Below are 12,420 nucleotides of genomic sequence, written 5' to 3'. Positions count from 1 at the left end.
CGTCTGCTGATCAAGTACTGCAGCAGCAACAGCCCATGATGATGCACAAATCTCTCTTTGCCCTCTACAACTACCTTAAGGGAGGTTGTAGTGAGCTGGAGGTTGGCCTCTTCTCTCGTGTAACTGGTGATAAGACCAGAGGGAATGGCTTCAAGCTGCGCCAGGGGAGATTTAGGCTGGACGTTAGGAAATACTACTTTTCTGAAAGAGTGGTCAGGCACTGGAATGGGCTGCCCAGGGAGGTGGTGGAGCCACCGACCCTGGAGGTGTTCAAGGAACGGCTGGATTTTGTGTTGAGGGACATGGTTTAGTGAATACTATTGGTGATAGGCGGATGGTTGGACTGGATGGTCTTGAAGGTCTTTTCCAACCTTGGTGATTCTGTGATATCAATGTTCTTCCCGCCAAGTATCCTCTCAGACTGCAGCAAACATTCTTGAGTGAACCAGGATCACAGAACTCGACCCTACGCACTCTCCATGCAGCTGCAAACTCGATGCCACACACTGCAAGCACGGAGAGTAACTTCAGATGGAGCACGTTCTATCACCAGGCTATTAAAAGGAAAAGCCTTAAAACACAATGATTATCAGGTCAGCAGACAGTCAAAAGCAACCAGAAGCAGCTTATATCACGTTGTATCTCAGAGATTTATGGGACGCAGATTTGCTTCCTCTGAGGTGAGAAATGCAGGAGCAGCCGGTATCTTTAGGTCACTCAGCACTTCACTGCTTGTCAGAAATGCAGATGCCCCTCAGGAGCATAGCACAGGCACTCAGCAGCAACACACTCTGTCCTGAGCGTTCTGGGCACCATCTGAACGCCAAAGGCCAGTTCCACATGAGAGCAATTCAAGCAATTACTCCTCCAGCACCAGTTTATGAGGTAGGACGCATGGGCGCAGCCAGCACAAAAAGCCATCCACGTGGCAAAGAATGCTTGTGAGCAGGACAAATCTCCAACATAAATAACACTTCCAGCACGAGTGCCACCTGCAAGGTGAACGAAGATTAAGTTAAGACTGCCTTATAGCCTTGTATCTTTCTAGGATCTACATCAAAGGCACCTCTCAGAATCATTTCAAAGCTAAATACTTCTGTTAGAAGTCTCAAGCAGCCACTAACGCAAAGCTGTAACACACTGAGACAGAGGAGTTCAATTTTTTGCAGCGCATTCACACTGACACACCTCTGGAGACTATGCAATAGACAGCATTGAAAAGAGAGCTTCTAACAGCGTTCAGTGTATCCTGTTCAAATGAAAGATGATGAGATCTGTTTTCCAAGCTAACTCCAATTCTCTCATCCTGTTGTGTTCAAGGGGATGCCTCGGAGTTGAGATGTACTCATCATACAAAGAGGCAATGAGGTAGATCTAAGGAACATCTTTCTGAACCAATTCTTTCTCCCGAGAGCAATTACCTGCACAAGCAGCCCCATCAATTTTAAAGGAACTACGAAGAAACAATTTCTTCCAATTTAATTCTGCTTGTGAGCTTATTTCCTCCTGTTCTTCCCTCGAGAAAGCTGAAATGGATTGGGCAGCACAAGCAGTTCTATCTGAACAATCTGGAGATGAGCTTCAACTTATACAGTGCTGCTGGAAACAGGCTGGTAATTTAGCACCTCTGCCCAAGTACCCCAACACCAGAGAGGCAGGAAAATATTCCCAGACAAAGCATCTCACTGTTACACAGAGGCACAGACCCTAAAACCAATCCTTTAATCTGCCCTGATGTGCATAAAGCTTTATACTATGCAGCTGCCTCCTGCAGCAGTCAGTTCTCTCCGCCATTGATGACAATAGGCAGCACCACACATTGCTCTTTTCTGGAGCATTTTCCTAATCTCTACGTCCACCCTCAATTGTATCACTGGGAAACAACACTGAGCAATTAAGCATGTTGTATTTCCCTGGCTGATTCCTCCATAAAACCTATGTATAGATACACACACAGATAATAATAGAAAGTTTATTTTGCCAAACACCTGCTGCCCACGTCTTTCCTACAGTGTCGTGAGGAAATCAAAGGACTGGAAATAACCCAGCATTGAAACTTACAGCAAAATAGCTCCTTTATTTCAGTTCAAGGACATCACTCTTCTAACAACAGGAAAAAGGAGACGTGTATTTTTTAGTTCCTTTTATCGATGAAGATAAAATACAGCAATATTCAAAACAGTATATTTTAGAGGGTCTGAAAAGTAACTCACAGCCAGCACCCTGCTATGGGCTCTACCAGCACCCCAATAGTTTCCTAAGCTACTTAAAACTGATCTGGCACAGATCTGCGTTGAAAGCCCATGATACACCGAGACAGAGGTACTTCACAGTAACACAAGGCAAATGCAGATTTTATGCACATTTCCATATAACCTCATGTGGGAAAAAACTGTAATCCAGGTGGTGACATGAGCACTGGAATTAACACATCCTGCTTTTCTCAAAATGTGTGTCACAACCTATTGTAACATCAAGAAATACACAACCCCACCCAGCACTCTCCCCATAGACAGTCCCTTTTCCCTTATAGCTTCCCTTCCACGTGGGTTTTTTCCTATCCTACAAGGGTCGAGATCACTCATAGCTTTTCCTGCACTGGTGCTCCACTGAGGTCTTTCTGTTCTAACTGGTTCGCTCACTCTGACAAAGTTTGTGGTCATTTAATAATCCTGATGGCTGGCAGTCTTCTCTCATTTTTAGCCAAACGATGGGTTAAAAACATTCCTGGGAAGGAAGAGGAAGGAAGGAGTCAGACAGTGAGATCACACGCCATGGCTGTAGGAAATTGGATTAAAAACGATTTCCCAATGAACAACAGTGGTTGTTTCTTTTAAGTCAGCGTTGACTAATAAGTCAGTTCAGTCATAACAATTCAGAAACAAAAGTATAAGAAGCAGTGGTGTAAAGCAAAGGTTCAAGGGGCTAATTCCAAGTATTGCTCAAGCAGTTAAACAACTTACAGAATTTTACTCTTAAAATGTTGAGGAATTGGACCTGAAATCATAACCCTACCTCATCTCCAGGCACCTCCTAACAAAGCTCTATACCATGCCACGCTGCTAAAGCAGGAGTAGCAGCAAAGTTACTAACAAGCCACAGATAATACCTCGAATACCACCATAGTTACTATCACCACCATACCCAGGAATTGTATTTACCATCCCACTGTAAAGAAAAGTTACAAGCTTACATTGGCAGCCTTGATAAGCCTAGTGAACACACCTCTCTGAATATAAGCTCCCTAAAAGTAGATTAGAGCATGTTATAAAGGACTTCGCCAAAAAATATTTACACTCCATTGCTTATGGGTTGATAGCCACATATAGCAGTTGTTTATGGCATGGCTGCCAATCATGATTTAAAAAAGAAACCCCTATTAAGTAACAAAACCTTTTCCAGCATCATTCTATGGCTCTCTGAGCTATACAGCTCATGGCCAAGTCATGCACAAACAATAAAAGGATTAATATAACTGGACTACAACTGCTGCATGGACCAGTTTAAAGGTCTGTATTCACATATAGTCAAGATGGCAATAAAATCATAGAATCATAGAATAGCCTGGGTTGAAAAAAACCACAACGATCATCAGCCTTGAATGCCTCCAGGGATGGGGCATCCACAACCTCCTTGGGCAACCTGTTCCAGTGCGTCACCACCCTCTGAGTGAAAAACTTCCTCCTAATATCTAACCAGAACCTTCCTTGTCTCAGTTTAAAACCATTCCCCCTTATTCTATCACATAGCAGGCTTGTCTTTATGCTGTGATACAAAAGATACGCCAGTGAAAGCAAAATTTATTAAGAGCTTTGGCTTGCTTATTTCTCATGCTATTAGAGGCAAGAATGGTTTGGCTGTGGCAAGTCAGCAGCCAACCATTGATCTTGCTACTGGGGAGAGCAGTTGGTGGGAAGGACAGTAGTTAGTCTCAGAAGATCACTGACCTCTGCTGGTCCGCTGGAAGCTGAGCGGCAGCTGCCCGAAGGGAGGCAAGGAAGCCCCAGGGGTGGAGCAGTTCCTCAGCCCAGGAGAAAGTTGCCCGTACAGTTCTTATGTGGTCAGTCAACTCAATTCAGTACCATTTCAGTAAGCTTCCAACTTACTTCTGCTTCACAATCGCATACCAAGACTGAGCTTCCAGCCCTGTGATTTGCTTCTGTGTCCATGTCCCAGTGCAAGATTTGGAAGAGCCTCTTTCCCCAGTGCTGATCCCAGCCCAGCACCTCTTCACAGCTGAGCCCTTCATCCCCTTGGTCAGAGCTGTGTTCTCCATGGCCCACATTTCAGAGCTACCCCACTATGATGCGCAATAATGTGCAGAGCATGCCTTCCACAGGCCTTAAAATTTCCAACAGAGGAGAACCTAGACTAGTAAACTATTTCCCCTAAAAACAGCAGCACCACAGTGCTGTGCATAAACATGTCATGAACTGTGCAGAGGAGGTGGTCTTCAGACATGGGCGCCGTCTTTTCTCTGTTCCCCTTGTGAAACTGGAAGGAATACTCTGATAAAAGCTGAGTCACACATTTCCATTTCCTTCACACTGACTAAAGCATGACCACACTTTCTATCACTGAAGCTACAAGTCCCGAAAGAGCACCAAAGGCAGCTGCTAAAAACTTGCTATCCCGGAGCTACAGGGAGCTGTGGCCACACGGGTTGCCAAAGCAGTAAGCAAACTCAGCAAACCAAGCCAGTGGCCTCAGACCATACTCAAATAAACATCACCTTGCCACGCTGAAGCTTCTTGTTGAAGAAGTGAAGCTGTCAACCTGTTCAGGCTTAAAAGTCAGTTCCAGGTGAAGTATGTTTTCCAAGCACGTGCCACCATCCCCTCCTAGGGATGGGCTTTGTCCATCACCTTCCTTCAGCAGTAAGTGACATCACCGAAAATGCACAGCTGCTTCAACCACAACGGAGAAACTTGATTAAAAATAGATAACAGAGGAAATACCAGAAAGCCACACCAAAACAGCCATGAGAAGGGAAGCAATTTCCCCAAGCTGCATTTTTATCCCAAATATTACCAAAATGCCTTCTTAATATCAGCGGCAGTGAGTAGACGAAGGGCAAAGCACGCTTGCTCAGTAGACTGACACTGGAATTACCCCCTTGCTCCACATCCATCAGGCACCGGAACGAGCCAAGGCTGATGTTAGCCCACCAGAAAGCCCAACTGCACTGTGGCATATGGAACCAACGCTCAGATTTCATGGCCACGGTTTGGAACAAGGAGATGAATTCCACCACAGAAGCGGGCGCTGGGTCAGTAAGGGAATCAGAGGGCGACAAGCGCGCAGTCCTGAAGGAGCAGACACTTAGGGGAAAAGTTTGCACACACACAGAGCCAGGCCATCTTTATCAAGCCCACTGGCAAGACGACAACTACTTTTTTGCAGATAGGGAGCCGCGCCGCTTCGGAGCACGCAGTCCTATCTCTGCACAGCCTTCGGTGCGAACAGGCGCTGGGGAAAACACGCGGCGGCGGCGGCACCCGGCGAGGAGGCCGTGCCAGGGGCGGCCCGCCAGGCTGCGGGCCCGGGGACGGGCACAGCCCCGCTGTCAGGACCTCCTCCACAGACGGGGAACGCCAGCACCCTCGTGCCCTCCACGACCCATGCTGGCGCACTGGAGCCGCATCCCTATAGAAGAGCACCGGGCGAGACAGCTGTAAAAGCCACGGGTAGACCGGGAACAAAACACAGGTGGATTTAATCATTCCCTCACAGCTTTACCACTCTCGCGCCTCTACAGAGAAATAAAGACGCCCACAATCACCTTTATTCCCAGAAGTTTATTTTACAGAAGCAGGGGCCGGGTTCCCCTCCGGGAGCGGCGCCGCTAAGCGGCCACCGAAGCGCCCCAACGCCTCCACGCCCACCCGCGGCGGCCGGGGCCCTCCCGCGCCCGGAGAACAAAGGGGGTTCAGCCCCGCCGCTCCCGCCGCGGGCTGCCCGGGAGGGACGGGGGCTCGGCTGCGCTCTCCCCTCTGCCCTCTCCCGCGCGGGCGAACTCACCCTCTTTGGCTTTCTTCTTCCTCGCCAGCGTCCCGCCGAGCTTGCCCAGGAACGACTCGTCCTTCTTCATCCTGTGCGGCCGCAGCGTCGGGGAACGGATGGGAGCGGAGGACATGGGGCTCCGCCCGGGGCAGCCCGCCCGATCTCTGCCCTGCCCGAGGGGGGCTAAAGCGGCCCGCGGAGCCGAACAAAGCAGCGGGGGAAGCGCCCGGCGATCCGCGAGCGAGGGCGAAGAGCCGGCGGGGAGCGGGATCGGGTGGCGGTGGGCGTGAGAGCGGAGGGCAGGGGGCGGGCTGGGAGCCGCCGTCCGCAGCGCCCTGCCACGGCGGGAGGCGGGCTCGCACGGCGAGCCGGCACGGCGCGGGGAGAGCCGGGCTGCTTCCTCACGGCGCCGGCAGACAGAGCGCCTCGAGGAACGCAATTAAAATAGCGTAGAAACGTGAAGTTTCAGCCAGCTGTGCTGCTGGCGGCGAGGAAAGCAGGGCTGAGGAGAGCCGCTGAGCTCCTGGCGGAGCGGGCGGGCACGGAAACGGGAGATCCCGGAGAGTTGCGGGGCAGCCTGATGGGGGCTCTGTGAAATGCACAGAGCTGAAAACAGACCCACGAGAGTTCCTAGCGTCAGGCTGGACCCTGCGAGCTCTTGACTTGACTCCTGAAGCAATACCTAAAGTTGCGCCCGTGACCTCGGCCGGTCCCCTGCAGCACAAGGACACCGTTACTTACCAGTGCATCTGCATGTAATTGCTCTGATTTTCCTTGTTGGAAGTATTCTTTTACGCAGTGACTAACGGCATTCAAGAAAACATTCTTTCTCACTTCAGTGTGCCTCTAATTGGTTTTCTATCTGCACTGGGACCACAGGGTCCCCTCAGGGGCTCTGCACCTCCTGCTTCATTCTGCAAATCAACAGGAGAGTGACAGAGACTATGCAAAGCCTGGATCCTAGCTGTACATACAAATTTGGAGCAGCACCTGCAGCTGCTGTTAGTGTTTGTCTTTAATGGGTTAGGTTAGAGGTTATCATGTGCCTCTGCTCCAGCACCCAAAGCAGCCCAGGAACAAGAGCACTGGCCATGTGCTGTCCTGCATCGCAGGCTTTTGGACCGAGGCTGCTTCTCAGATGAATGAGGTTCTCTGAGCAGCACTGTCCCATCTGGAATTTCCTCCAGCCCCGCGCTACCACTACAGTGTATTTCCACACAGCTTAAGTAAAATGCTTTACTAAATAATGTCTATTTCAGATCTTCACAGCAGCAGCTGTCCCTGCAGGCCAGATTTGTTGCATCAGGCTCCTCCAGATGGGCTGGTGAGCAGTGATCCTGCACTGCTAGGCTTCCTACCAGGAGCCCTGGGCACACGGGCTTAAAAATGGACTGGTGTCAGACCAACAGCTTGGGAAAATCCAGGCAAAGCCTCTCTGACGGAATCTGACTCCTCTAAAAACAAGCGAGGCAAAAACCAAATTGTGACACCCTATGGTCCATAGGTTCATAGGATGTCCACAGTGGCCCCAAGTGGCCACAAAGATCAAAGATCTGGAGCACTTCTCCTGGGAAGAAAGGTTGAAGGGATTGGGCTTGTTAAACTAGGAGAAGAGAAGATTCCAGGGAGACTTCATTATTTACTCAGAGGGCAATGAGGCAGTGGCACAGGCTACCCACAGCAGCTGTGGATGCCCCATCCCTGGAGGAAATCAAGGGCAGGCTGGATGTCACCCTGGGCAGCCTGATGTAGTGGGTAGCAGCCCTACCCGTGGAAGGGGATTGGAACTGGGTGGGCTTTAGGTCCCTTCCAATCTAAGCCATTTTATGATTCTGTGACTTTACGCTTGAGACTGTAGGGGAGCACAGCAAGCCTTAATGTATATCAGGGCAACCTGTGACCCTAAACCTGAGTGTATTTCACTGATTGATCAATCTCCATCGTGGGCACAATGCTAGCACTGCACTGGTTTTGTGACAGCCATTCATTACAGAGTGCTGCAGGTAAGGCACCCCAGCCTGCCCTGCCAGCCGCCCTGCTCTCCCACATCTCCCATGCAAAGCACTTTCACAGTGGTGTTGAGCAATATGCAGTTTTGTAGGATGAGTTGCACCCCCTGGAATAACAAGAACCACCTTGCCAGATTTAAGAGCTGCAGAAGCTGAGCAGCATAACCGAAAAGTGATACTAGTGATGTGAGTAACTGGTGTTCAGACAAAGTGTAAAATCAGGGCATGTTTAATTCATTTGTTGCTCTACATACTGATCAGTCCTGAAACTTCACACAAAATCTCTTTTCTCATTCCTTTCTAGAATTTCTTACTCATGATTTCAGATATTAATTTCAATAAGTGGAAATCCTGCTTAAGACATCGGTTATAAGTTCAGCTTCTCTTCCTGTTTTCTCAGTGTCCCAGGCCTGCCAGCAGCCTTCAGTTCTGATCTTTTGTGTTGCAAGGTCCTGTGATCTGTGTTGCATGGGGCACACAAGAGAGGGTGCTATCAGGATCCATCTGCACCCAGTGTTTAATGTGGAGCTGATGCAAACAGCAGTGTCTTCATGTTCTCACCTTCATCACTCTGGCTCCTTGTCTAATTAGACACCCCCCTCACATGCACACCTCCCTCCCCAAGCCTGCTCAGGTTGTCTTTATAGATTGTCTTTACTGCTGCACCAGACGTTCATACCTTGCTTTGGTACAGAAACTAAAAGGTAACACTGCCTTTAACAATTTGTAAGCTTTATACTGTGCTACTCTTGATTTTGTCATCTATGGTAAACATGAATTAAAAATGAGGCAGTTTGTTCTGGATTAGACAACCCCTGCCTTCCTCAAACACCTTCTTTCCTGCAAATACCTCACAGCAAGTAAAACCGCCTTGTGTTTGCATATGAAGGACCTTTTGATGAATACCTTTTATCAATACTCCTTCTTTGGAAGAACAAATATGTTCTGTTTCCTCAAACAGGCGTGTTGCTGGGAAGTTTTATGCCATGCATTTTCTAGTGGAAAAAGTGGGTTCTCCTACCAAAAACTTCAAGTATTCGCCTGTGTTCAAATACATGCGCTTCAACTAGAACACATTTTTTCCAGTGAACATCTCAACCATTGGAGCTGTTAATGAGATGCAAGGTTGCCACCCAGATTCACATGTGGTGCAAATAAAGGCATCCTTCACATAGAGAGTGTCCATACCCTAAACCCACAGCTCCAGGCTGGCCAGCAAAGCGTGCCTGCATCGTGTACAGTGGCTGCGTCAATGCTGAGAGTGTTAAGTGTTGCAAAATTTGTTAAATAAGTTCATTCTAACACAGCTCCTGCAGATTTTGGAATGCTCTAAAAATCTTCACTGAGTGGCACCCACGATCTATAGGACTTGTGTGTACAGAAAAAGCACTTGTGTAAAATTAACTCCATGCAACAAAGAGCTCAAGGCCAAGCATGCATTGTCTCCACAGACACCAGTAGCCCCTGCTGTTATTTCCACTCTTTAAGTTAACATTAAGATCGATATTTTGGGTGAACAGAAAAAAAAATACACACAATAAAACAAATCAGTGGTAGGGACTGGGGGAGTGGGAATCAGCAGTAGCTTTACTTATGCCAAAGAATGATGCTCATTGCTTAAATTGCCCGTTTCATTTATTACGCATCTTTTTGAAGAAAAAAAATATCTTGCAAAATTAAACAATTAGCAAGGAAGTCATTTGCATTCTATTGCCAGGTTAGACCATTTACAGATGTAATTTCCAGTGCATCCAAAATAACCTGAACGTGTACAACAATTACAGGTCACACCGAGGCACACAGATGTTGATCTGCAGCAGGATTGCATGGTGGATGTTTCATGTCATAACATTAACGCTGTAGTCTTAGCTTACACTTAGCTTTAAGGCATTGTTGTTATCCAACCTCTACAGAAAATAAAAATCAATCGCTTCTCATAGCATAATGTTTTTTTTATGAAACTGTAATCAGAAAAGCTGAGTACAAACTTCAACCAAGAAAGCAGAAGCTGGTTCACAAGCTATGCAAGTCCAGTGAACTGACTAAAGTATAGCACTTGAAATGTAAAGACCTACATGCAAATATCTGTCAATAATTGAAAGAAAACTACAGAGAAACATCCATTCACCTCCTACTTTGGTATCTTGTTTGTTTATAAAAGAAACTTTTCAATTTGCTGCATAAATAAAAAGCATGTCAATCTATTGCAAAATGAAAGGAAGCTGGATTGTTTGAGAAAAAAAAAAAACATCTATGGCAAAAAAAAGCAAGATCACACTTCAAAAAACAAAGCAAAATGTGGAGTTCAAACAAACAGTGATCTTCTGAATAGGAAATGAAGAACTTATGTCAAGACTTCATCAAGTGTTTGTTAGTCTTTAACAATCTAGCTGGCCAACAGCCATGCAGTGACACAGCTGCTGAGTGGCCCTACATCTGCAAAGCGTATGCTGTGTGCAGATCAGCTTTGGGGATGCAGCTCCATCATGCATCTGCAGCCCCTTGGAGGAACTATAAGCACTGAAGTAATTACACAGATGAAGAAACTGCCTCAGATGGTACCTGCCACCTCAGCACTGTTCACACTACATTAAGGGCCTGCAGCCATGAGGTCCAGCTTCAGGTACAGCACTTGCAGATATTTATCACCATCTCACTGTCACAAACTGAGAGCGTGGCTGTAAAAGCAGTAACAGCTCAATGTCTCTGCAAGTACTGTGGTATCCAAGACTGCCCATTTAAGCAAACATCATGCTTCTGAATTGCACTTATTACTGCAGGCCTTCCTTACACCATTTATTCTTTTCCAGTCGTTTACTCTGACCAGAAATGCACTAACTGGTTTTGCTTAGCATTACAGCCAGTTCTGCAGGGATTCTGCTTTCTATCTATCTTATCCATCCCAACTACAAACATCTGCAACAAATTTCAGATAGTACTAAGGATTAAATTTTTCATATCTATATTATACTCAAGTAACAGCACGATTTGGCTGTTGCTTCCAGAGGAATATGGGAATGCATTCCTTTCTATTTTGTGCATTTTTAAATGCCATAGGAAAACGTGATCTTTCAACACAGTGCAATACAGGCAGGGAAACAGTGACTCAGGTAAAGGCTTGTGATTTTTCCTCGTTATTACTGGTAATTCTATAGTGTGTGGTAAAGCACAGGCTGTCAGTGGATGTGCTTAAAATGTCTCTTCAGCCTTTCACAAAGTTTTCGTGTCCGTTCCTTCTTTTATTGCAGAGATCACAGTTTTCTCAACTGTGGACCAGCTAACTAGTGTGCAGAGACTGAAGTTGAGACTATTTCTACTCAGGAAGGCTGCCTTGCCCTCTAAATGGCCAAGTGATGATAGCTTAGGAATCTAAAGGACTGAACTTGAGCAGACCTTAATAGCAACATCCACAAGCCCAAGTTCCAAAGGCAATAAAATACATCTAATTTTATCAATATGAGCAAAATGAACTCTGAACTCCTGGGAGAAAATCCTAACAGAATTGTGGTATCTAAACATTTCCATTCTTCCCACTAAAAATGTTTCTCTGTGTCAAAATGTGAATGGTGTTGGAGAAAAAAGCTAACATTTGTTGACATTCTTAACATAGTGTCATCTCTTATCTTACAATAACAAAAAAATCAGAAATGCTTTGTTAAACAAATTTGCTATAAAGGCTGTCAGATACACACACTGAAAAGATGTTCTTTATATTAAATGTTAAATGTTTGAAATAGACCTGACTTCTGTCATCCACACAAATTTTTGTTTTGAACATCTGTGATCCTGTTTATGTAAATTAATAAAACTTTATAAAAAGGGGAAGGATGTTAACTGGAGCTCTGCACAGACATATCCTGAGTTTTGTATTTTAGAAAGTGAGCTATCAGCAGGACCAGATTTAGTCACTGTATTATTAAAACAGCAATATTACCCATGGTAATAGTAATGCATACAATTGTAGTCTCTTTAAAGAGTGCAATGTCAGTGCTAAATTAGAATCATAGAATGGTTTGGGTTGGAAGGAACCTTTAAGATCACCTAGTTCCAACCCCCTGCTTTAGGCTGGGGCACTCCCTCTCAGTTGCTGAAACTTCCAGCCAGTCTGGCCTTGAATGCTTACAGGGAGGGAACATTCAAAACCTCACTGGGCAACCTGTTCCAGTGTCTCACAACCCTCACAGTAAAGAGTTTCTTCCACATATCTAATCCAAATTTACCCTCTTCCAGTTTAAAGCCTTTCCCCCTTGTCCTGCATGTCCTTATAAAAAGTCTCTCCCTGGCTCTCCTGTAGATCCCCTTCAGGTACCAGAAGACCACTATCAAGTCTCCTTGCAGCTTTCTCTTCTCCAGACTGAAGAGCCCCAGCTCGCTTAGCCTGTCCTCGTAGGGGAGGTACACCAGCCTT

General features: G+C 46.5%; 1 protein-coding gene across 1 annotated transcript in view; it reads right to left on the bottom strand.

The window, feature by feature from the left end:
* The window catches only part of PARVB (parvin beta), a 62,563-nt gene extending 56,159 nt beyond the window's left edge, over positions 1-6,404 (bottom strand). Inside the window, exon 1 of the mRNA XM_031597224.2 lies at positions 6,022-6,404. Coding sequence (XP_031453084.1) covers positions 6,022-6,136 — 115 coding nt within the window. The 5' untranslated portion in view covers positions 6,137-6,404. The remainder of the gene's footprint in view (positions 1-6,021) is intronic.
* Between the last annotated feature and the right edge of the window lie 6,016 nt (positions 6,405-12,420).

This window comes from Phasianus colchicus, chromosome 1, assembly GCF_987193195.1.
Source record: "Phasianus colchicus chromosome 1, bPhaCol1.hap1.1, whole genome shotgun sequence".
NCBI lineage: Eukaryota > Metazoa > Chordata > Aves > Galliformes > Phasianidae > Phasianus > Phasianus colchicus.
The sequence above is the reverse complement of the archived record's forward strand: the minus strand, read 5'-3'. Positions and strand labels throughout refer to the sequence as shown.